General features: G+C 44.8%; 3 protein-coding genes across 4 annotated transcripts; 2 read left to right on the top strand and 1 right to left on the bottom strand.

The window, feature by feature from the left end:
* Positions 1–7,952: 7,952 nt before the first annotated feature.
* PTPMT1 (protein tyrosine phosphatase mitochondrial 1) lies at positions 7,953–10,448 on the top strand. Its single transcript, XM_074909433.1, has 4 exons — positions 7,953–8,165; positions 8,242–8,322; positions 8,749–8,940; positions 10,229–10,448. The coding sequence occupies exons 1-4, from the start codon at positions 8,001–8,003 to the stop codon at positions 10,358–10,360; spliced, it is 570 nt and encodes a 189-aa protein (XP_074765534.1). The 5' UTR covers positions 7,953–8,000; the 3' UTR covers positions 10,361–10,448.
* A 99-nt stretch (positions 10,449–10,547) lies between these two features.
* KBTBD4 (kelch repeat and BTB domain containing 4) lies at positions 10,548–18,143 on the bottom strand. 2 transcript variants are annotated; one of them, XM_074909427.1, is made up of 4 exons: positions 18,090–18,143; positions 15,440–16,060; positions 12,832–12,938; positions 10,548–12,290 (listed from the first exon to the last, which is right to left on the bottom strand). In XM_074909427.1, exons 2-4 carry the CDS (start codon positions 16,029–16,031, stop codon positions 11,430–11,432), a joined length of 1,560 nt encoding a protein of 519 aa, XP_074765528.1. In that variant the 5' UTR covers positions 16,032–16,060; positions 18,090–18,143; the 3' UTR covers positions 10,548–11,429. The 2 variants fall into 2 exon arrangements, with proteins under 2 accessions (XP_074765528.1, XP_074765527.1); XM_074909426.1 differs by having other exon boundaries at positions 18,003–18,141.
* Positions 18,144–18,185: 42 nt separating this feature from the next.
* Positions 18,186–23,719, top strand: NDUFS3 (NADH:ubiquinone oxidoreductase core subunit S3). Its single transcript, XM_074909434.1, has 7 exons — positions 18,186–18,300; positions 18,396–18,458; positions 19,370–19,467; positions 19,745–19,894; positions 21,745–21,870; positions 22,155–22,274; positions 23,480–23,719. Exons 1-7 carry the CDS (start codon positions 18,252–18,254, stop codon positions 23,645–23,647), a joined length of 774 nt encoding a protein of 257 aa, XP_074765535.1. The 5' UTR covers positions 18,186–18,251; the 3' UTR covers positions 23,648–23,719.
* Positions 23,720–25,311: the final 1,592 nt, after the last annotated feature.

The following is a 25,311-nucleotide window of genomic DNA, read 5'->3' as shown; positions in this document are numbered from 1 at the left end:
TTCCAGCTCTTCCTAAGGAGGTATTTCCTACGACCCCATCCCTCAGCACCAAGTCCTCATTCCAAACTAGGCTGGCCAGGGTCTAGCTCCTCATTAACCTCCCTTGTCCATAACAAGTAAAGACAGCACTCAGTCGTCCCAGGACAGAATCTAGTTTTCATTAATCTTCATGGCAGACAGTGACAACAGACCTTTTATGGAAAGATACAGGCCTTGGCTAATCACTCCCCAAAGCAGGCAGGGACATTAAAATCCTCATCCCAGAAGACAGCAGCTCTTCTGGAGGTTAAAACTGTATCTTTCTGATGCCACTGCCACCCACTACATACTCGCCCAGCAAGACAACTGCCTTCCCTCCTTCACTCCCGATCCCTAGACTCCCAACTTGGATGAACTGCACTTTACAAAAAAGAAAACATCCACAAACAGATCACCTTTCACTTGGAACTCCAGTCCTCCCCAGAGACGCAGAGACAGACAGACAGATGAAACAACAGACTGCAAGCCCTGGCTCTCAATTCTGCTCAGCAAATGCTGAAAGCACACAAGGCCGGCCACACTGCCTGCTTAGTTAGTGTGCTGCTCCTGTACAAATATAGAAAGCAGAAAGTGGAACAACCGTTTCAGCAGAAGAGATTCTGCTCAGCAGCCTGAGAGGGAGGAGCAGGGAACTGAACCAGCCTAACTGCTTTACCCATACATGGTCTCTGAAAGAGACCATTGCTAAGACAAGTTCCTTTACACACGCACACCCTCATTCACTGTCACACTGTGTAGGGCAAGAAAAGAATTAAAGCGTACAAACTCAAAGGAGTTCCCTGTTTTGAAATGAGTTCCAAGTCCATTTCACTTGAGCCCACCTTAATAATGTAGAAACATCTAACACTCTTCATCCAACAGAATCTGGGCAGCAACTCAGACACAAGACAAAAATCTCCCTTTCAGGGAATCCCCACACCCACCAGCATTTCAAGAAGTACTGAACTGGCCAGGTCTTCTCTGTTGCTTGTGGCTGCACACATCCACATACTAAGCTTTCGGTTTGACCCTCCTCCAACTGAATTACAGCAATCTTGCTAAACCCTCTCCCTTTTAAAGTATTTTCCCAAACCAGTAAGCATGACCTTTCCCATTGGTTGATCGAAACTACAACCTGCCATACCATGTCTGCTTTCCCTGTAGTCCTTTTTGCCAGTTTTTAAACACAAACTAAACCTTTTTCTGTGCATTATTCTTAAAAACTGAGAAAATTCACTTCTATGCAGCATCCCCCCCCCCCCCCCCCTTTCACATTCTGGCACAGAAAAAGAGCAAAATTAGCTTAACTGAAAAATTGAATCCCTAGGTATCCAAAGGGAAAAAAAAAAGTGGCAGAGTCCCTGATTTTTTTAGTACACGGGTATGACAGTGTACTACTCAAAGCCAGTGCAAACTCAAAACCAGTTTCATTTATATACAAAAGCATAATTTTTCATAAAAGATTTATTACCCTATGCTGCTGCCTATTTCTTTCACTTAGTATATCCCACATTCATGGGGTGATACAAAACTGTCTTACAGAAGTTACCAGAAAAAAGTTCTCTCATACAAATAAGTGGAAGTTGCAACTTTCAGCTGTATCAAGAATGTAGTAACCAATTCAGAACCCGTAGAAGCGCACTAGTCAGGTAGTTCTGGTAACGTGATGCAAGTAGATGTAAAGTGCTGGTATTTAAACCAACAATCTCAATATTTTTCAAATTTCTCATGACTGAGATAATGGTTTAGGCTCCTTGCAAATTCAGGAAGACACCAGCATACTTAGAATTAGCTGTATGCCTAAGCATATCCTGAATTATTTTTCCTCATGAAAAAGAATCAAGAATGTGTCCTAGTCCTGCTCCCCTGAAAGCAGTCATGAAACGCCTATTAAACTGAGTCTTGAATTAAATGAAAAATACTTTAAGACCCAAAGAAATTCTAAAGCAGATTCTGCATCAGAGCATCAGTGTCACAGCAGCTTCCACACTGTGAAATACAGACAGTACCACCTACAGCCAGTCTCTGATAGTGATCAAGTTCTGGCACTGAATGCACAATCCAAAATGTAATATGGGTGGCTTTACTCCATAAATGCCCAAATATTCTTACTTATCTTTTCCTAAGTCACCAAGCATATGATCACAAATTTCTGAACAATCAAAACTGCTCTAGAGAATATACAACCCTTTTCTTCCCTCAAAGATTTTGCATATTGATAATTTTCAATTGTAATATTGCTTCTAATATTACTTATGACTGTGCAAGGAATCTTTACTGTTTCGCTCATAAACTGTGCTAGACATTCTACAGTCATAACACAATGACAGGCAAGACAAAACAAACAGAAGAAATATAATTCTTCACTAAGTTGACCTGTCATCAAGATGTATGCTTTTTAATTTAGAAGTTTAAATGGAAAACAGGAATTTTTGGAAGGCAAATAACAAGGAGGCACAGGTGAGTCGGCAAAAAGATTTTGAGATGGTGCTTTACTTAGGAATCTAAGCCTATAAATGAGAGAATTACTTTTACACTGTGTTGTGCCTACAGGAAATACAAGAGGTAGATGTGACATTCAAAATATATTCTGTCTTCCTGAAAGACCAATTATTTCATTGTCTTATGAAGAATCATTTATCAAAGGTCTATCTTGTAAGATTTTGCAGAGATATTAAGATGCTTGGTATCCATCCTACAAATCTCTACATACAGTAAATTAAGAAAGATGCTATCAATTTTGTATGTAGACTTGGACATTGTCTGCTAAATACTTCATCTGAATTACAGATTTCATAAATAACCAACTCCTCTACTTTGAAAAAAAAAAAAAAAAAAAGACATGAATGTTCCCTTTCTAAAGGATTCTGAAGGATTTGTGGATAGCATGCATATGTTGGAATATCTTTTGAACTGCATAGTTTGAGGCAAAAATAGCACAGAATATTCATGGATTCAGTGACAACCTGAATTCTAAGTGATGTCTGAAGAACAATAGTTTTACTTTGACATGTGAAATATTGAAATCTAGTTGATAAGAACATTATTTTTGTGAAAGGTGCAGTACGAAACAGTCCAAAGACAGAAGCAAAAGCTACCAGAAAGAACAATTTTCATGAAGGTGAAAAAAAAGCCAAGGTCCTGAAAAGCTCAAATTAATCTCCATTAAAAACAATATAAGACATCACAGAACTTCACTGAGTTCTTACAAGAATTGGGAGAAAATTCCGTTCTGAAAGAACACGCAGCATGCTACCGTAACAAAAAAAAAAAAAAAAAAGAAAAAATTGCCTGCAAAGACTGCTAGATATCATACCAGCACAACAACGGATACCCAACAAACGCTCATCCTCTTGTCCACATGCTTGTTCAAGATCTCCTGGAGGTGTGCTGCAGAAAAGGACAAAGAACCCAAAGTGCCTGCTCATTTGCATGAATTTCAGCAATATCTAAGCCAGTTATTCCAAGTCATATTTATAAGTAATTTAAACCTGTGTGAAAATCCAAGAGATATGATTTTAAATCCAGTTTATATAATCTTGGTCTACCTGGAACTTTATTACCGCAAGCCAAGCTGTTAAATCAGTTACTCTAAATCAGCACAGACTCATTACCAAAACTTGCAGTTTTCCAGTTTGCCTCTAGCACTCTAACAGAGCAGCCAGTAAACCAGCATATCTATTCTAAAAACAAAACAAAAACCCAGACCACGATATACTGAGAATACTGAAGGTAGAAGGGTAATATGCATACATGGGACAGAGGAGACAGTTTATGGACAATGACTCCACTTCGGGCATAAAGCTTTCACACACACGTATACCCGTGCCACAAAATGTATCACGTAAACTGAAATTCTTTGCCAAGAGTTGAAAACTACTGAAGACTTTTGCTCAGCTATCTAGTTGCTCACTGTTCATCCTGAATTCAGCTGGCAGCGATGCCTTTTCTTTTAGCATGCACAGAGCTAAGATGGCTGGAAGTTTTATGCTGCTCAGGATGTCAGGAAGAAGACTTCCTTTACCTGGGATGACGACTGTGCCATGCTACATTGCTGTCAAGCAAATAAGCCTGCTCCGTCTATCACAGTTCAAACTTGGGAGCTATTCATCCCTACAGCAGAGTGTCTGCAGACTAATTTGCACTTAAGTTTGAAAGTAGTTTACATTTTCTCCCTTATTCTATCCAGATTTCCTGCTTTGACCTAATGTAGATTGTAGCTTTATATGCTTGAATCTTGCATCAGGTGCGAACAAGATGATGTTCAGCTCACATCTGAGAAATCTCCTCTTGAAAATATGAATGATAAAGCGCTCTCTTTTCACTGTTATGCCCCAAACGTTAAGTATCTTTGCAGGACAATCTAAAATAGGTATAGACAGTAACAGCAGAAAAGGTGGTATCTTGCATTTTTTGTATAAGACAAGCATCTCTAATGACAGAAGGAAGGGCAATAAAACTACTGGTTACTTTTTTCCAATCAAGATAACTCTCTTGCCTCAAGAAATCGCCTAACAGGATCACAACTCAAGATACTGTGTTGTGATACTTCCAAGAGAAAATACCCATTAGAGGGCCTAGATAACTTTTCTCAATTCACAACTCTCATTCTTATAAACCCTGAAGTATTCTACTCTGCTTCAATTTATACTGTTTTTTCCCCTGGCTACTAACTGATCAATGGATAAAAATGACACTTTCTTGCCTGAAGGTAGTTAACAAGGCAGTGAATAATTCTGTACACAGTCTTGGGGAAGGGGCAGACTAAAGGACAACAAGCAATACTGAACATGCCTAGACGGAAATAAAAAATTTAAGAGATTCATGGCAAGACTGATGAATAAGAATGAAGAAATACAAATCTGAGTCTGCTGGGCTATTGCTGCTGCTTCAGTAGCAAAATTCATGTTATGACTTGGAAAACTGAACTGCCTCATGGTCATATTGTTGAACAGCAGTCTCTATTTCAACAGCCAGAAGAGTGGGTTCTTCTTAGATACCAGAGTTAGAGACAATAATGAGAACATCTCAAAACCAAGAAGAATTTGTATCACTTCCCACTAGCCTAAAAAAAAATACTAAAGAAAAAAAATCAGACCCAGAAGGCAAACAGGTGAAATTAAGAAACACAGTAACTTATAATCAGTAACCACATTTCAGAAAAAGGTGCAAGAAATACTTAAGGAACAACCTGCTCATAACAAAGCTTCTTACTATATTCAGTTAAAGACTGGATTATCGGTAGTATTTTACTTAACTCAGTGTGAGTTTACGTATTTAAGAACCACATAAACATCTATCTTTCATGACATTCAACTAATTCAGCATAATATTGTTTGCAGTAATTTCAAAAGAAAAGTTACCCAATATTATAAGTATTTCTCTTATAGCAAAGCACCATAATTTGTTTCATCTAATGATTCTTCAACTGATGTAAAGGTTACCTGCAAGGGACCTCGCAAATCATGGATTTATTACTGCTGAGATATACAGCTACTGCATACCTATGATACAGCTACACTCCTTGCTTTTTCCTTTAGAGGCGCAGTGCCAGGGCCACGTGTCTTTAGAATCCCTACTCATAGCAGAAAAAACAGAAGTTAAAGACACCTTCCCCCCACCATGTAATAATAATCTTACAAGTGCACCTAGTTTTGAAGGACTAGCAAAAAGGTGAATACAGTAATAAGCACGCCGTACTGCTGTGGAGTTCTTCACCGTGGCTCCCCTTGTGAAAGACACGTAAGTTCTCCTTATTACTGTAAGCCACATACTTTCAAAACAAAACTACCTAATACATAAATCTGTGGTTTAGCGTTCATGATTTTATGAGTCACTTTTCAATCCTCTGTTTTCCACAGACGCTGTGCTCCTGCTTTCTTTCGCATACAAATGCAATTTCCTAAGCGTGAATCTGTTGTTTTGTTTCATATACAAAAAAGAAACGTAAATGCAAGCGCGTTACCAAGGAGGTAGGATCTGGTACAGATTTTTCTCTAATGTAACATTAGAAACTTCGACAGGGAAAGGAAAAACACAGCCACCTGAGAGTTATCATTCAGAAAAGGTGAACACGCTCAAAAACCAGCATATATACTTTCCCAGAATAAGTATCAGCAATAATTTTGAAAGAGCACAGGCTGAAAGAGAACACTAAGCACCTCTAAAGAAAAAAAATAAAAATCCTTTACATCATATTTTTAAATCCCTGTTTACAGATTTTACTGGTATATACATCTGCACTCATGTCCCTGAGCAGCTACAAGTGTGCTCCTGCCCTGGGGACTCATCAGCAGGAATGCAACTGAACATATTCAGTTGCAGGATGCAAGCTGCACCCACCTTAACATTTCCTATCTCAGTGTAAAGACGTAAGTAGTATTTTTAAACATCTACCACAGCTGTAGTATTTCCAACAAAGCTTCCTCTTAAGGACTTGCGTCAAGATACAACTCTAGGAAGTACAGTATCTCACATTAAGCAGCACTCCCAAGAACATAGTGAGGGGGAAAAAAAAATGTTATGGGTTTATTATGGATATGCAATGCCAAGTCAGTACGTGATGAGCTCATCTATAGAAAAGCAATAGAGAAGACAGCAAAAGGCACCAGGAAATAACTTAGCAAATATCATGATCACTAGTACAAAGACTGGAAGGACACATACACAAAATTAAAAAATAAATTAATTCAAGATACTCAGAAAGTCCAAGCTCATGTAGACCAGAAGCAAAACGTGCTTCAAGATATAAATCCCCACCAAGTATCTTTCTAAATCAAGTAAGCTCCCGGTGAAACACACCTGATGACCAGGCTCAAGCAGCACATACAAGAAAGCGGCAACATTTAAAAAATGCTCCCCGACAACTTCTGGCAGATGAGAATGTCCGTGCCTTAAAGGTGAAAACGTCTGGGCCACGATTCCTCAGGAATGTAAAGGAGTGAAGGTTCCACACTTCTTATAGTTCTGCCTCTCAACTCCCTACTCATAAACAGTCCTATAAAAATCTCACGCTGTTATCAACCTTTACGGCTTCTTCAATGTATTTATTCTTCATTTTACGTTCAGTCTCTCCTGTTTTTTATACTCCTAACTTCGCTCCAGCAGTGTCCGTCATGCCTTCTTGGACAGGAGACTGCAAATCCTCACACTGCGCTGAACTCCAACTCCCCTGCCTGGGCTTCTCATACACCCGACTCGCCTCTACTCCTCGTACATGGGCACACTTCTGCAAACCACGGACCCCACCGCGCCCCGCCGACACGGAACCGCGCCCCACGGTCCGGGAATGAGCCCGGGGCCACTCGGGGCCCGCCGCAGCCCCCCCCCCCCCCCCCTGCCGCCACCACCACCCCGGGCTCCGCTCGCACCTGCAGCGCCCCCCGCCGCCGCCGCCCGAGGCGCTGTCAGAGCTCGGATCAGATACGACAACCGGCGGCCTCCGGTTCCGGAGGGGCGGCCACCGCCCCCGGTGTGGCGGGTACAGAGCGGCGGCCCCCCCGCGGGCCCCAGCCCCTCCGCGCCGCGAGGTGAGGGGGGAAGAGGCGGGCGGGCAGGAGCGAGGCGCCCGCCGCAGAGGCTGCCGCTGCGGCCCGGCACGAGTGGCCTCACGGCGGGAGCCCAGGGGAAGGGGGGGGAGGAGGACAGGAGAGCCGTTACCTGCGCGATCGCACTCTCCGCGGACTCAGCTCGGCTCCGTCTCTGCCCTGCCCTGCCCGGCCCGAGCTCCTCCTGGCGGCCGCCGCCCTCACCTGCCCCCGGGGATCCACCCGCGCCCCGCTCGGCTCCCTGCGCCGCCTCAGGCCGGCTCCGCAAGATGGCGGCGCTTCCGGGAGAGACCACGGCGGGCCGAGCTGGAGGGGCCGAGGCCGCGCGTCCGGCCGGCCCCTCCCGACACCGCCCCGCTCCCGCCGCGGGCTCCCCCGCCTACCGCCGCCTCAGTGCGCTCGTCCGCGCCGCTCCCCCGCCCCTCGGGGCCCGCGATGGCGGAGGTGCTGGGCGCAGCGGCGGCGCGGCTGCTCTTCTACCCGACGCTGCTGTACACGGTGGCGCGGGCGCGGCTGCCCGGGTCCCGCCGGCCCTGGTTCCACCGCATCGACGGCGCCGTGCTGCTGGGGGCGCTGCCGCTGCGGGGACGCAGCCGCACGGTAAGGCGGGCGCGGCGGGGCGGGCCGGGCCGGGCCGGGCCGGGCCGGCGGGGCCTGACGGTGCCTGTGCCCGTAGCTGGTGGCGGAGGAGAACGTGCGCGCCGTGGTCGCCCTCAACGAGGAGTACGAGACCCGGTTCCTCTGCTGCTCCGCCCAGGTGAGCCCGGGGAGCTTGCCGGGGCCCCGCCGGGAGCGTCTCCTGTCTCTCCGCCTGTCCCCTGAGGCTTTAGCCGCCTCCTGCCGTGATCCTGGCAGCGACCGCCAGGTCCTCTGACAGCGAAGACGTGGCTCCTTAGTACCTAAGCCGACTTTTAAAACCCAGCTCCCCTCCTTCCCCTTAGCTGCACCACATCTTTCCAGTTCCCCTTCATGCCCGCAGTCTGATAGGCAGCACTAAAGTTTTCGTACATCTGATTTAAAGGGTTGATGTTCACCTGCTTGCAGCCTCGCTGAATTTCCCAGCTCTCTTAACAGTTTCTGTGTTTTCATTCAGGAGAAAAAAAAAAAACAAAAAAACCCAACCAACCAACCAACCAAAACCCCACAGAAGGTTAACTGATCGAATCTGCTGTGCTCATTTCAGGAATGGGAGGCAATGGGAGTGGAGCAGCTGCGTCTCAGCACCGTGGATCTAACTGGAGTCCCCACCTTGGAAAACCTCCGCAAAGGTGTAGAATTCATACTGAAACACCGAGCCTGTGGTAACAGTGTCTATGTGCACTGCAAGGCAGGACGCTCCCGCAGTGCCACCTTGGTGGCAGCATATTTAATTCAAGTAAGAAGGATTCTATGCTAAATGGGATTTATTTTGATACAGTCTGGGTGAATACATCCAACCTTTAGTTTACTTTTGCTCAAAAAGTCTGAGCGTGTACAGATGCATTGATGTTCCATGATTTTAGAGTTTGGACCGGAGACCCATTTTAAGAGAGGTAGATGGTCAGGCCCCAAACTTACATTGCCGTTTTGTAGACTGTGGCAAACGCAGGGTAAATGAACAAGTAAAACTTAATGTTTGCTGAACTGCTGTCTAAGCTTTCTTTGATAATCTAGTTTATCTTTGCACACCTTGTTCATCGGTGCTTATGATACTGTCAAGATAATGCCTCCTGGCAACAGGATGACAGTGAAGCTGCAATATAGCTGCCGTTGTAAGTAGTCTTTTCGTTCATCTGTACAGTCTGCCTCTGCCAGCTGAGTTAATAGCACAGGCACTGGCAAAGATGTTTGACCTTATGGGAAAGAGAAACTGTTATTGCAACAAAGCTTTGAAACACATGGTCTGATAGTATTTCTTGCTGGTTCTGGCAGATCAGTCAGACTTCAGGAAGCTGCTCAATTTTCTGGCCCATTACTATAGTAAATTCTCAACAGGTTTTGAATGATTCTGCCTTTCATAATTCTTTCTATGGAGGAACGGATTGAGATGGGAATAACAAGTCATGCATAAAGGCAGGTCCACTGAGGAGATAAATGTCCATTTTTGTTCAGATTTTCTCCTTGGTTAACTGAAATGGCAAGCCTTTCTAAGCTTTTAAATAAATACAATTCAGGATCAAGAGAAGTGACTGGTTTTCAAAGTTCCTCTACAGACTCAACTGGGTAAGCCAGCACCAAGAACAAAATCCCACCTGTTGATTCTTCTGCTGGTGTTATTAAATGTTCCCTGGAATATTTTCCCTTAGCACTGAAGGGAAAATATTCTAAGTGCTGAAATGCAATGGGAGTACTAGTAAAGTTTTAAGAATCCAAAAAGTGCAAGTGGTACTATTGCTCTGGTCTGGTGGGACTAGGACAGGAAACTATTCACAACGTGATAGAAGCATGGGTGAGACAGAAAATGGAGGTTCCAGGCAGCAAGCATTCCTGTTTTAACAGTGGGACTCATTTCATGAGCTCACATGGACATTCAGGCCCCTCTGAGAGGAACATGAAGTAAACAGAAGGGGCAAAGCAGCGAGTCTTTTAACAACTCTTAACGTTGTCTATAGCTTCCAGGAAGGCTCCGTTAACTGGTGCAGGGATGGAATGGATTTTCACTTGCAGGGTTTCTGCCTTTTCAGGTGCATCACTGGAGCCCTCAGGAAGCAATAGAGGCTATTGCCAAGATCCGTCCTCACATCCTCATTCGGCACAAGCAAGTCCAGGTCCTGGAGACGTTTCACAGGAATATGCTCACTGGGACAACTGCATAGTGTCAGTAAGAACTATCAAAATCTCTGTCTCAGCTGCTTTAAAAAAATCCTTATGTTTTAATGATCTAATAAAGACTTAAGCGTTGTATTTCTTGACCATCAATAAAGAAGTTTTTACATAAATTACAGTAAAGGGGAGACTGGGCTGTTTCATTAAAGCTTCCTTTCCTTACAGCTAGTATCTTAGTTCTCTTGGAGCCCCATAGTTGTTCTCTCCCACACACAGTATAGTGCTGATCCAAACGGCAATCCAAAGGAAGTTCTATAATATTTGCAGCAAAGGAAGAGAAACCTTTGTCTCAGCAGAGACTTTATTCAGATTCTTACCCAAAGGGTTACAGTGCCAACAGAGAGGGGTAGGAGGACGTGGTCTTAATTCTGTCTTTCACCAACACTATGATTACTAGTGGGGATTCCCTGTACAGTAAAGGAAGCCAACACTCGTAAAAACAATCTCCCTCTTTACTCTAGGTGATGACAGAGCAGTAAGCAAGTTCCTGGTTTGTTACCACTCCTCTAGGAGAAGTGCTGAATAATGCAACCTACTGAAGGTCTTGTGGTCAGCTCTGGAATCTGTCTGCAGCAGATATTTCTGCCAGTTGCTCCTCCTGCAGTAGGGACACAGGAATGTTTAAATGGCGACATCCCTGGAGGACACAGTGCAGATCTAACTCTGTGACAGTCTCGCAGGCAGTTAAAACTAGCAGTGTGGGACAAGGAGGACATTGTCCATATGCCACAGGATTTGTTAGTGGTGGATTGGTTCCAGGCTAAAAAAGCCATTTGCTGCAGTCTGGGCCTCAAACTCAAGCAGCTTATCATCAAGGGATCAATATAATAGCATTTAGTCTGTCTGAAATCTAAGATGCAGCAGTTCAATAGTGCTATGTAAAAGAGTAGGCCCACAGCCAGAAAGCCCATACTTCCTCTGCACAGGTATAGAGGATAGGGTCTTTACTGGATGACTGAGCTCATTGTAACTGGGACCAGAGATGAGGGTGGTGGGAGCCTTTCAGCTGCGCAGCAGAACAGCGTTGCTGCCCTTCCTATCACAGCCTGGTTTCCCCACTTAGGCCAGGACAAACTGCAGGTTAGTGAGCAGCACTTTGATGCCGCTTGTGACTGTTACAACAGAGGTGGCTGGGTTAAGTTTAAAAGTATTTGCATCACCCTTTTTATAGCGGTCGCGAAAGACATAGATGCTGCCGTTGCAGCTGGCGATTTTCCAGAGGGATGGTACCGAGCTCCAGGCATCTGGCAGGCACAGCCGGGTGAAGCTATCCAGCAGAGGATTATAGCAGAGCAGCGAATCCCCCTCGGCTACGATGAACACCACATCCTTGTGCACAGCAGCATGCATGCGCCCGGCAAAAGGCAGTACGTATGGCTTCACGTGGCACTTCTCTGTGTTGGTATCGTAGCACTGAATTAGCCGAGAGGGCTTGGTGAAGAAGTCCAAGTCATTTTCCTCCCCACCCAGCAGGTAAATGACACCATTAAGGTTTACACCTGCAGCTCCAGAGACAGCCACTTCCAACTGGCTGGTCTCTGTCCAGACATTGTCTCGTACTCTGTAGTAGATGACGGCATTAGAGAGAGTGTCCTGTAGAGTTTTCCCCCCCAGCGAATAGATTGCATCCTTGCTCGGCACAGAGACAAGGGTATGTTGGAGCCGGTCACGGGGCAGAGGGGCACACCATTCCCAGTCTATGGTCGCGTTGTTGCATTTCCACATGCGTCGTGGAATGGAGCCACCGACGACATATAGGTCACTCCCATGCTTGCAGGCTGCAGTGATCTGGTGACACAAGCTGTTCTGGCCACTCACGCTTATGGAGTCATCATCAGCGCAATGCAGAGAGACGGCGAGTGAATGTGTACGTGACGACTCCTTTCCAATCAGGTAAATGTGAACATTTTCTCCAATCACCTGAGAGAAGGAAGAATGTGTCAGGAGAATTGGACCTGTTTACACAAATATCAGTGATGCCTAAGACTGAATTTTTCACCTTAGCACCCACCTGTGGGCCTGAGGTGTGTGACCTGCTTCCCAAGTCCTGCTACCCTACAGCATAAAGGACTCGGAGCCTCAAAACCTTTCCAAGACACCAGTGGTATCTGACATAGCAGAGTGTCTGCGGTTTAGGTAAGGGCTGGTTACATCACTGGTGGAGTAGAGTTATTATAAGGGGAATGCCAAACTCAGATTTCTGAATGGTCTCTTTGGTAACAGAGCATCTGGTGAAATAAGTCATTTGTGGCATTGCTCCAATCACTAGTGAAAGCAGCCTCAGGTTAAATAAAAAAGCTGTCAGCTTGGTTGCTATTTATGACAATGAAAGTATTCCTCGTGCAAGCACCACGAATTTCAATGGCACTTGTGCTTTGTGACTTTCAAGTCACACCTGTGAGCAGAACACCCTGCCTTGGGAAGTACGACACCAATCCCGGAACAGAAGGTCATTTTATACCTTCAGACTTGATCGCAGTGTCTCTGAAAAGCCCGCTCGCTCCTCCTTGTTGAAGTTGATCCAGGTTTCTATGGCAACTGTTGGATTCTGAGAACATGGAACACCATCTGCGGTTTGGGGACAGAAAGGCATTTATGATATCTAGACAAAGGTGTATGTGCTCAGGAACATCCTTTTCCTGTGACTTCCTCCCCCCAGTCCCACCACAAACCCTACTTTCTCAAGAGGTAAAAAAAAAAAAGATACAGAGATTTTGGCAGGCATGATCAGTGGTGCCAGCCAGACATCTACAAGAAATTAGTTTGGATAAATAGCAGAAGACAGAGCTGCCAGATCTTAAGCACTTTGGATGAGTTTCAACAAAGGAACCTATATCCAAGAGAAAGAGGGCAGGAAAGAGAACTTACATGCTTTGTGGTGATAAAAAGTATTTTCTTATTTAAGCACTCAGGCAAAAAGATTCTCCTGTTTGAGAATCTCAGCAGCTGCCTTTCTTTCTGGCTGGTCCTAGAAACCTACCTAGCAGAAGTCATCTGCAGACATTTTCCTTCTCTGAGCACCGTCAGACAGCTGACCCTCAAGACTGAACATCTGGTGTTGCTGCCATCCTCTCAACATTTGGTAATCCCCAGTGAGCTACTATAGCTCTCCTTAGCAGCGTGACAGTAGTAGGAAACACTCAACAGACTGCACCAGATTTCAGTTGGTTTCCAGACATAACTGGAAGTTTGGGTTATACCACAAACTATTGCATCATCGTCGTCAGTACGTTACCTAGAAAATTTTACGTATTTACTTCCAGTTTGAAAGCCAGCAATTATGCCTGTATTCACCGAGAGGCCTCCCTATGAAGGCTCTCTGGTTTTGTAGTCTGCTCACATGACAAACCCTGATTCAATGATGCTGAAGGCATCAGGCAAATTCCAACACTTTATACTGGAAGGGAGGAGAAAAAGCGTAGAACAAAAGCAGGTATTTCAACTCTTTATTAATAAAAGGGATTTCCATAAGCTAAATGAAAAAACTTTGATTTTGAAATGGGTCCTAGAGTACAGCAAAAGGTAAGCTTAATAAATTACTATTCATGAAATTCATTTTAATCCTTGCCACTAACAGCTTCCTCTATTTAATTCTCCATTAACTAAACAAAGATGCAGGAATTGCAAAAGTAAAAGATTTTCCCTACCAGCAGGAGCATATTTCAGATTTGAATCTATTTTATGAGCTAAGTTTTGGCATAAATACTGAGTAATGTCATTCTATATATGGAAATAGATGATGCATGGGGAAAAAAGTTTTGTTGAGCAATTGTTTTAATTTAGGACAAGAAACACTAAAGGCCATAGTCCTAAAACTACAGTTACCACATGGAATCACTAAGAAGTTAAGGGTGACTGACCCCCATAGGTTTTTTTCATGATTTTGTAAATTATTTTTTTAAAATTAACTCAATTCAAAATCTTTAACTAGATAGTTATCAAAATTACTCTAATTTTATCATCGTTTTTTTGAGCTGTCAGTACATATTCTCAATAGCTTTTTGATGTGAATCTATTTAGATCTAATAGAGATAACACAATGCAACATATGTAAAGACTCTCATATGCATAGCATCCACTTTAAAGGCTATTTTAAGTCTTGTGGACAGATTTGCCAGTATTCCAAAGAATCCAGTCCTGGCAGGTTTATTGTAACAGCATATAAAACACATGACACACAAAGTATTTACTCATTTACGAAATTATTTAATTAAAGCAAGAAAGGGGCAATCTCTCTGGCCCCAAGTCCAGCACATCTGAATGTATGAGCTGCTTCTACATTCTTGCTTCCTCTTGCAATGATACATAAATGCACAAAAATGGAGTTGTGACTGCAGCATCACAGAAAGGTTTTCAAGTACTGGCTGTACCTACTAGGGCAGCAGAAAATCTTAAGGATTGGTGGCAGTTGGACTAAGTTTTTGATGTGTTCACACATCCTTCACAACACTGAGTCATTGCATCCATTACTGTGTAAGGCTTTACAAGCTTACCTTTACAAGAAGGGTAATTACTGTCTTACCTAAGATGTTACAATGCCTCTGTTTCAGTCAGCTGAGTGTCTAGCCTAAATAATCCTAACAATTATATACAATTAATAACTCTAACACAGTCTAAAAATATGGCTTGTGCTCAAGCCTTCTTACAAATGTTGAGCTGTTGTATTACTATGTTAAACGATTACAAACTAAAGAAAAAAAAAAAGACTTTCATAAGATGTTAATTTCTGGTAAGGCTTCTTTTACTTTTAATGCAAACAAATATACAACAAATTGTTGAAAGTTACTAGGTTATGTTTAAAAAAAACCTGTAATACTTCTGACCTGTTGACTCAGGGACTGCTGGGAATTACCAGCATCCTCTGTGTTCCTTTTCCATAGCTTAGATACTTCATGTCCAGTAACAATGAATAGGTTTTTTTCTGATTAAGATATCCAGAATGTTTTGCTTTGCTTAACTTAGCTAAGCCTCTGAACAGACAGTGATTATGAAAGCTCAGATCTTTCCATCTTTTGATCTATTGTGTTCAGTCCCTGACAGAGTCTCTAAAAGTCTCAGGAACTCCTTACCTGTAAGGATGTCTGTCAGCAGGCGGAGAGGCAGGTGTAAGAACTCCTCCGTGTCTTGCAGTTGAGACAAATGTGACTTTGCACAGTGTTTGGCAGCTGTGTAGAGCTCCACGTCACTGTGTTGATCGGCCAACCACATGACCTGCAGACAGTTCCTAACCTGCACTGTACGGGCCAGAAAACGGGAGCACTCTTCAAAAAGGGCAGTCAGCTGGTACATGTCTGCCACTTCATAGGTTTCCTGCAACTCCTCTGCCCTCAGCTTTACAGTCCCATGGTAAATATAGTCCACCAGGAGCTGAAAGACACTCTCACTAACGTCCTGCAGCTCAATCACCCGGTTGTGGGCCTCTTTTAGGTTGGAAGTGAACATAGAACGAAAAAAGCAACTCTGCGCTGAGAGGACCAGACGGTGCAGCTGGAATTCTTTGCCTTCCACTGATATTGTAACATCAGCAAAGAGCTCATCCTCCAAGCATAATTTCATAATACCCTGGGCCACGCGGCCTGAGTGGGAGCGGTCGGTGAAGGTGTAGTTCACAAAGTAGTTTTCTTCTGCAGAGGAGCCTCCAGTCTCTTCTGAAGAGTCCATGGTGCTGCACAGATCAGACCTCCAGCAATCTGTAAAATCACAATAATCATACAGCTTTCTCTCTCTCCACTAACAAGATTATGCAGTACTTCAGAGTACAGGGAAAAATCAAACATTTTGGTAAGAGGCCAGCATATTTTAGACTGAATATAAATAGCACAGCCAGAAACTTCTGCTTGAGCTTCAGAATCTCAAACAAGAAATGAGAAGTTGGCATAATTAAAATTATAATATATACCAAACTTCCAGTACAGTGAGCATCACACCCCAGCAGAACTGGGAGACATGCATATCTTTTCACCACTCATTTCACGGACACAAAGAAATGCAGCAACGGTTATTCAAGCGGAAAGTCCAGCAACTGCCTTAAGAAACTCACCAAGCCAAAACAACGTGGCAGCACTATAGCTGGGCTAGATGGAAAAAGGATTACAGTATCATACCAACGAAGAGCACAGACAGCAGTTCACATCATCAGGAGGAGGTAATTACCATCCGAAACCAAGATGATGACTACATGCAGTGGTATCAAGCAAGGTGAACTTGTTTTTACCAGAAAAGATGCCTAAGAAGTCTGCCAGACATAACCAACAGTCCTTCAAGCCAACCGAATGAAATAACTGATGGTTATAATCAATTTGTTAATGCACCAGACACTTTCAGCAGGTAAAATAACCTCTTAGATGCTGTTAGCCTCTGTTTCCCAAGCACCAAGGAGAACTGAATTTAAAAAACACCTCTTAGTAGTTACCAAACACCTCTTAGTAGGTACCAGAGATTGTCTGCAGAGCTCCAAGCAGCTTGTGGGTCAAAAAAACTTCTGAACCAAAGAAGGACTGCTGTAGAAAAGGGCTCTTTTTAACATGGCTCTTGCCAGCATTAGGAGCAAATAAATGCCCACCTATATTCACTATCAGCCATGGTGACTGACACCACAAATTTCTTCAATTAATACTGAACATGATTTCCAGTACAATGTTGCTCAAAGATGGGATTTTTCTCCAGGAGATTCATAGTTACTCTCCCATGCTTTATTCTGTCAAGGATGCATCTTCTTACAATAGCTCTGCTTGATACAGGAGGGCTCCTAATTTCTTTGCTCCTCAGTTCTGTTCACAGAAAGCAGCATCTGCATCCCTACTTGGCTAGACAAGCCTGTCCCATCCTTGATGATGGCCTTCCTATTAATTATACCCTTATTGTGATTTTACAATACTTCTGGTCTGTCTGAAAAGTACCTCTATGTTAGTCTGTAAGAGACTGAGGAGCTGCAACTGGCATGGCGTACATCGGTACTGTTTTTCAGCTTTGCCAAGCACTAGCCTATCTTACAAACTGGCTCCCGCTTCAGTGAAAGCTCTCGATCCCACTGCCCCACAGTTTCCAGAGAACTGGGTCCAAGTCACGAAAGAAACGCCAACAGCAGCTAAAGACTACCGTGAATCTCGCACCCTTCTTTGTAAACACAAAGCTCCCCTTCGCGTCCCTGGCAGCTCCACTGTGAAGAGAGAGAGGTGCAGGTACAATAAAGTGTCCCATAAGGCAAAATCTTACTCTCCAAGCGCAGGATGCGTTACCAAAGCAATGACCTGCCCTACGCCAGGCTATAGGTGACTGAACACTACGCTGAATCCAGCGGAACACCCAAACAAAGAGAGTATACGGCGCAGCAGGCGCATAACGACACCTGATAAAGGGACAACAACAGCGGTAACTTTCACGGAATTCCGACACTCTTTCTTCCCCAGAACAACTTCGGAGAACAGCTAATTCTCGGAAAAGCGCAGACCCCCACCAGGGCCTCGCTAGCGCTCCGGGAACCGCCAGAGAGCCACCTCGCCCGCCAGCGCTGCCTCACCCGCGGCTCTGCCGGGGTCCCCTCGCCTCTCCGCTGCGCTCGCCGCCCCCGGGCCGGCGGCAGGGCCGCTCCCAGCCCGCCCCGGGCCCCCGGCACGGCCCCGCGGCACCCACCTGCGGCGCCTCCCTTCATGCCGCCGCCGCCCCGGAGCCTCCCGCCGCCGCCCCGGGGTGCCCCGGCGGCTCCCCCGCGGCCCTCACCCTGCGCCAGGCGCTGCCAGGCACTCGCCGCTTCCGGCCACCGACCCGGAAGCGTCCCCGGGAAGCCCCGGCGAGCGCTTCCGCCTGCCCCGGGGGCGGCGCGGCGGCCGCGGCGCTTTCCGCTTCCGGCCCGTGCCCTTGCCCGTCCGTGGCCCGGCGGGGATGTTGGCGGCGGCGGCGCGCGGGGTGGCGGCGCGGGCCGCGCTGCGAGGTGAGGGCGCCGGTCCCGGGGCGGCGGTGGGGCTCGGTCAGGCCCGGGCCGGGCCGGGCGGTGGGCCGGTCAGACGTGTCCGTTTCTCTCCGCAGCTGGTGCAGGCCCGGCGGCGGCGCGGGCCCGGCTGGCGGGGAGCTCCGCCGCGGAGACTCGCCGTGAGTGAGCGGGGCTGCGGCGGGAGCGGGGCGGGGGTCCGGCGGGGCTTTGCGGTTGGGCCGGGGCGGGGGAAGAGAGGGAGGCTGCCCTTGGGCAGTCTCTGTGCCGTAAAACGCTTTTAGCGGGCGTGCCGGGAACTAGGGGGTGCCCGTCACTCAGAAACCGGATTTTTGCGCGGAAAAGGGTCTCCGTTGGTAACCATATTGCTCTGGGTTCCCCGCTGCGTCCTTTCTCGTGGGCCTGCCTGCGCCTTCAGTGCGAAGTTGGGCCTCGGTAACAGCCTCAGTGCGCTGAACCTTGAGGGGTGTTTGTAGTCCTAACAACAACGAGAAAGCAGCATGAGATCCTCGGGTGCTTTGATGATGAGGGGGTTGCTTAGGTGCTGGCACATCAGAGAAAACCAGGGTTATTTTGTCTAGGGGAAAAAAAAAAAAAAGATCCTTTCTAGACCCAGGCTGAAAGCCATCAGCAGTATCAGAGTTCAGATTGTTCTGCCGTCTCTGCCCCTCTCTTTTTTGCTATTTGTTTCTCCATCACCTCGTTGGACTGCTCATCCATCTCTATTTATAGCACACACACAAAAAAATTCTGTCTAGCACTGACACCAACTTCCTTCCTTATCAAAGTCTCTAGTTCCATGTTCTTGTGTACCACAACACACAGATGTTGCCATAGTCTAGTCTCTTACAGCATCCCATATATTCCACTATACACCTATGTTGGGTTTAGCTTCGGATTTGCCACAATAAACTTTGCAGGTTGCCTGGATCTGAAGCTGCCTGGCTTCTGCCAGAGCTACTGAGAGACAGGTTGAAGGTATTTTTAAGTCAGGGATAGGAGTTGCTACTCTTCTTTCCATAGCTCTCTGTATTTCCTGCATTAATCTTGGGAACTTTATTTTTCTCTTTAGCTACTGTCAGACCAAAAAATGAAGTAGAACAGAAGCAGCTATGTGCTTTTGGGGAGTATGTGGCTGAGATTCTGCCCAAGTATATCCAGCAAGCACAGGTAGGTGCTGTTTGAGAAACTGTTCTTGTCAGGAGGACAGGACCCAGTGAACACTAGCTTGTCTGATGTTTTCAGAAATTGTTCTGGGGAAGAAAGATTGTCAGAATTACATGGAAGTTACTGCTGTTATTAAGCCCCTTCATCTGATGTCAGTATGTGTCTGCTGCGCAATATACTGTCTTTGTTTGGGTGTTCTGCTGGTTACAGCGTAAAGCGTGAGTGTAACGTTCGGTCCTGTTGGTACTTGTACTCGTGCCCTTACCGCTGTTTTCATCAGGTGACCTGTTTCAATGAGCTGGAACTCTTGATCCATCCAGACGGGATCATTCCAGTTCTGACCTTCCTTCGAGATCACACTAATGCCCAGTTCAAATCCTTGGCTGACTTGACTGCTGTCGATGTCCCATCTCGGCAGTACCGCTTTGAGGTAAGAACTGATCATAGATGCAGGACTTTCACAAGTGCTGATGCCTGTGGGTGCTGTTGCAGCTCTGAGCACGTTTTTTTGCGTTCTGACAGTGAAAAGGAAAATCCACTCTGAAATGCTGGGGTTCGTTTAATATGTTGCTCATGGAAGCAGTAGCAGAGTTGATATTGCATGGGTTCTTAGTCTGACTTCCCTTTTGTGCTCTGCTGAAAGATGCTTTTTTTGTTTGTTTCTTTGTTTTCTTTTTTTTTTTTTTTTGGCTATAGTTTTGGTTTTACCAAAGCTTCTAGAGATTTCCTTCTGGCCAGATGTGAATTGGTGTTCTTCTTTCTTCCACTTAGGCCTGTCAGCTGCTGTTGTCACAACTGATCATGTTTTTCTTTAAATCCCATCAATCTTCTTAACAATTTTCCTCTTGAAAAAACCCAAAAAAAGCTATTTAGTTATTTTAAAAACATTCCCTGAAAGTCAGGACCAAAAAGGAGATGAGACAGATTTTCAGAAAGATCTCAGAAGATTTCAGATGCTGAACTTCCACTGAGTTTCGGTGAATATTGGAGACTTGGTTCCCACAGATACTTTTGAATATCTTGCCATATAGCTTTTCAGCTGCATAAAAATTGGAGCTGCAGATAGAAAAAGGAAAGATACAGCTCTGAGGAAACCACAGGCTCATCATACTGTCTAATCACCTACTATTAGAAAGCTTTGTTCACAGTATTGCTGCGAAGACATTATTGTGGTTTAATGTAGAAGATCTGTAAAAGACAGTGCCAGAAAATACCTAGGCTGTAGGAGGCTGACTGTGGTTTAGGCAGCCTTATGGGTGAGGAGATGTCTGTTTTCCCTTGTCTAATCTGGGCAGACTGTCTTTTGGGCAAGAGAAGTGAATTGGTAGATTTTTAGTTCGCAGCAAGTAACAAGGATAATGAAAAGTATCTGATTTATTTTCCCCCTGTGGTTTGCCTTGTAGTATTGAATCACTTAGCAACAGCTGCTCAGAAAGCAAGTGGTGGCAGGTTTACCTTACCTATATTGGCTAATCAGATGTCTGTTGTTTTCAAATATAGCTCCTTCTTACTGTGCTAATAACAGCTTTGAGTTTTAGTAGTGTAACTCATGATTAGGGAAAAATCCTGAGAGTTGTAGAGAGAGTTTCTTTAACTGAAAGGCCTCCAGTCTCTGAAGAAGTTGAAGATTTTCTTCATTAGGATTTTTCTTACAGACCCTAATGAATTCACCTTTCCAGCCATCTTCACAGAGGCAGTATCAAATGAGGCTACACATTTTCTCACACAGGTTTGGGGTTTTCTCTCGATCTGTTTGTAGTAAGTATTCCTGCTCCCCCCCTGGCCTTGGAGGTTCTAGTAATCCTCATAAGCAGCCTTTTTTTTAGTACTTCATCACCAGAAGAGTTAGGAATTTTCCCTGGTATCCAACTTCTTTGCTGAAAATTAAGTGTATCTCTTTTAGCTTTCTCCCATTGGATGCTGAGAGTAATCAATAGCCATTTTGTTTGTGACATACTGTTGAAAGACTATTGTCAAGTGTCTCCATCCCTTCAGTATTCTTTTTTTAAGATTTTGTATCCCTTTTTACTTCAGCTTTTCTTCATCAGTCATGTTTTCTAAATCTGACATTATTTTTGTAACACTTCTAAGGACCAAAATGATAAGCTATCACTTCACCTCAGTTGTGATAGTGTCTTAGTGCTCAGCTCTGAAGTGCTGAATGTGATTCTGCTGATAAAAAATATTTGAAGTAGTCTTCGTGTGCCTTTGCTTAGCCAGTGCTGTACTGCAGAGAACCATAAATGCCATACAAGACCAGTGTCTTTTATTCTGCTTCAGATTGTGTACAATCTCCTGTCTCTGCGGTTCAACAGTCGGATCCGTGTGAAGACATACACCGACGAGCTGACACCCATCGACTCAGCAGTGTCTGTGCACAAGGCAGCAAACTGGTATGAGAGAGAGGTGAGTGCCAGTCTACTTGGGAGCAGAGCCTTTGTGGAGAGGGCTTGTGTTTTCCTGATTAAACTGATTCCCAGGACCTTGAGGAAGAGAGAGAGAAGTGTTTTCTTGGCTGCTTTTTCAGACTAGGAGGTGAAAGGGTGTTGGATTTGCTTTTGAATGAGTTCCTGCATCAGTTTTGCTGGCACTGCACAAAGCCAGGCGTGTAATTGAAGTTTTATGGACGTAATACATGAAGGATTGGGGTTTTTTTTCTAATCCAATTTATTTGGCTCTGTTTCATTTAGGTTTGGGACATGTATGGTGTTTTCTTTGCCAACCACCCTGATCTAAGGCGAATCCTCACAGACTATGGGTTTGAGGGCCATCCTTTCCGGAAGGACTTTCCACTCTCTGGTTACGTGGAGGTAGGAGATACGTTCACGTCTAAAGTTATCAAATCTCTCCAATACTCTTATTTGAGTTTCGGTACAGAGATGTGACTGCTTTACAGTCCTTTGTCCAAGAGGCCCTAAGGATGTTTCACTTGTCTGTATTCCAGAGGAGTTCTACAGATCTCCTGCATGGAAATTTGAAGTCATCACAAAGTATCATCAGTAATAAGGCAGCCTAAGGCCAGAGACACTGAGCAGATTTCATCTGCTGTATACCGAAGATATTTGTCAGGCAGAGAAGGTGCTTCTGCTTTTAGCGTGTCTTCTGGAAGATTAAACTTTCCACTGTAAAACTGGAGATTCCCAGAGAAATAAAGGACTGAACTGATCTTAATGCAGTTGAAACTCCCATTTTGTTAAGGTTTTGTAGGCCCCACATTACAAAACTCTAGTTGAACTGACTCTTGCCATTTATCAAATATTTACCTCTGTATGTCAAACCACAGGTGAAATGAGTGTGTTTGGTATCTGTCTAGTTTCAAATGACAGCCTTGCAGCAGCAGTCATATTTGGTGCAGTTCTAAGACTGACTTGAGTCTCAGGAGGTTCTGCAAGTCATAGAGGGTTTTAGGAAAATTAGAAATAAGTGACTCCTGAAAGTGAGGATCAGGCAGCATCTCCTGAGCTGTGGTTTGGAGATCTGGACTAGCACAGTGAGGATAAAGCAAGCCAGCTGAAAGTGTCTGGTAATCGCCTGCATTTCACCTGGTTGTCCTTTTGTCCCATGTTCTGAGTGTTACTCTAAGAAGCACAACTAAAACCAAACAAACTGCCGTATTACAAAGATTCGTGAGAGTAGTCCTCAGCTATGGCAGGTGAATGGGTGACCTTACTTCAGTGACTCAGGAGAAATTCCTTTGTCATATGACATGGACTTCTTATGGACTGTGTGTGGGCACTCCTAGTTCAGAGTGGTTAGTCAGGACACCTGAGGTACGTGGTAGCGAAGAGGAGGGTTTTCCTGCAGAGTGCAGAGGTCTTGGTGGCATCTGAAGGGGTTTTGTCTCTTAATGAGGAGAACTGAAGCTGTGGCAGAGGTCTGTGGCCTATCCCTGGCACAAGAAGTAGGATTGCCTGTACTGGAAGGCAGTCTGGGTCGTGACTGTGTACAGCAGATAGCAGAGATACTGTGGGGACTGTATGGAAATGACTGGCCTGTGTCCTTTGCCCTGTTCTAGGTGCGGTATGATGATGAAGTGAAACGGGTAGTGGCAGAGCCTGTGGAGCTATCTCAGGAATTTCGCAAGTTTGATCTGAATAGTCCTTGGGAAGCGTTTCCTGCCTATCGTGCAGCTCCAGAACCCCTGAAAATAGAAGCAGGAGCCAAGAAAGAAGATGCAAAATAGCAGCAGAATGGAGCTCGGCACCATCCTTTCTGTTCTAACATAGTATTTATAATAATAAAAATTGATACGAGATTCTTGCCTGTTGTGGTCACATGAATAATGCTGTTCTCAAACTAGATGAAAAGCGCAGGGTGAGGGATGCTAATTTACAGTCCTGATAATCCAATTGGTAGATGTTTATCTGCTGCTTTGAGTTGTAAAACACCGGATTTGTCTTTCTGATTTGCAAATTGAATGGAGTCCAGGCATTCCCTGTGTCTAAGATGCTTTATACACACTGCTTCTGAGCTCTGTGTCCCTGCAGGCGTAATTCATAACCTGAGCACTCCGTAGGAGACTGTACTGAAGCAGCTGTGTAGCTTGAGCAATGGGACAGGAGTGTCTCAGCTCCAAGATGGGTGTTGGGGAGACCGTAATTATACAGCAAACAGGCAAGGCTTTTGTAAACGGTTCTAATACAGTTGTTTTTAGGACAATACAAGACATACCTGGATCCAGACCAAAACAATTGTGGAAATCTCTGCATTGTTTCCTTGGGAATTATGTCAGTGCCTGTCCTGGCAGAAGGAGGAGTTGCAGGTAACCTCTCACATGCCATTCCCTCATGCTGGCTTTTTCTTCACAATCAAGCAGTCTTTAATTTTTCCAGCATCTTCAGATCATGCTTTTCCCTGCAGTCAAGAATATCTCCCTTCCCTTGTCCCACAGGCAAGAGTCTATGCCTTTTTGTCACTGTTCCAATTATTTTGAGCTGTATGATATAATAGCATTACCACTATCTTTGCTCTTGTGGAAAATCTCAGCTCTCTCCAAAAAAGCTGGAAAAATCCTGTAGTTTCAGTCCACCCACCCCCTGTTTAAATGAGATTACATTACAGCAGTCATCAATTAATAATGCCCCTTGTCCTTAGTCCAGAAAATACGTAACACATTTCTGCATCAGAAAACCGACTGACCTCATTAAGATCTGAAAGATATTGTATAAGAGATTTCATAAAAGAATTCACAAGCTGTTTGTAGAGATTCTCTGAATCACTACTTAAGCTTTTAAATTGTAAAAGCGCTAATTAAAAAAGGTTTGGGGAAGGCTAGAGTATGGGATGGAGGAAGGGATAAGAAATTAAGAAAGAAAAGGGACAAGTGCTCATGACTAGAATGTGATCTGTTTTAAAGAATCAGGTTTCGTGTTTGTGTCCACCCCAGCCTTGTAAGCTTGGGCTTCTTATATTTTTCTTTTTAAAAAAAAAATTTTTAATTTGTTTCAGGCTGCTGTGGCTGGCGGTGTTTGGGATGTGACTCAGACCAGTGTTCTCTAGTTAATAGCATTTGCCACTCACCTTAAAAGTTACAGCTCTGTATGGGAAAGAGGAAAGAGAAGGGAACATGAATCAGCAGAAGTTTGAGGCTTTGTACAGTTCTTACTCCACTTGATCTGCCATCAATTGAGCTGATTAAATAGGAAATGTACTTTTAGTCCTTCCTACAACATGTTCCACAGCTGGTTCTGTTTTCTGTTACAGTGGCTCTTTTTGCATGGTGATGCCTGTTGCGCAAGACACAAAAGTTCCTGGCACCACTTCTGTTACTGTGAGAATTCTTTATAAAGCACATTTCCCCACCACGTTCTCTTTCCCCCATCCCAGGTTGCTTGAGGCACCACGCCA

This window comes from Athene noctua, chromosome 6 (assembly GCF_965140245.1).
Source record: "Athene noctua chromosome 6, bAthNoc1.hap1.1, whole genome shotgun sequence".
In the NCBI taxonomy this organism is placed as follows: Eukaryota; Metazoa; Chordata; class Aves; order Strigiformes; family Strigidae; genus Athene; species Athene noctua.
The sequence above is the reverse complement of the archived record's forward strand: the minus strand, read 5'-3'. Positions and strand labels throughout refer to the sequence as shown.

Coding starts and splice junctions, on each gene's coding strand:
- PTPMT1 (XM_074909433.1), top strand. CDS start 8,001: ATGGCGGAGGTGCTGGGCGCAGCGGCGGCGCGGCTGCTCTTCTACCCG. Junction 8,166..8,241: donor TGCGGGGACGCAGCCGCACG/GTAAGGCGGGCG, acceptor CTGTGCCCGTAG/CTGGTGGCGGAGGAGAACGT. Junction 8,323..8,748: donor TCCTCTGCTGCTCCGCCCAG/GTGAGCCCGGGG, acceptor TGCTCATTTCAG/GAATGGGAGGCAATGGGAGT.
- KBTBD4 (XM_074909426.1), bottom strand. Junction 12,939..15,439: donor GCTGACAGACATCCTTACAG/GTAAGGAGTTCC, acceptor CCCAAACCGCAG/ATGGTGTTCCATGTTCTCAG. Junction 12,291..12,831: donor CACTGCGATCAAGTCTGAAG/GTATAAAATGAC, acceptor TCCTTCTCTCAG/GTGATTGGAGAAAATGTTCA.
- NDUFS3 (XM_074909434.1), top strand. CDS start 18,252: ATGTTGGCGGCGGCGGCGCGCGGGGTGGCGGCGCGGGCCGCGCTGCGA. Junction 19,895..21,744: donor CTCGGCAGTACCGCTTTGAG/GTAAGAACTGAT, acceptor ATTCTGCTTCAG/ATTGTGTACAATCTCCTGTC. Junction 22,275..23,479: donor CACTCTCTGGTTACGTGGAG/GTAGGAGATACG, acceptor GCCCTGTTCTAG/GTGCGGTATGATGATGAAGT.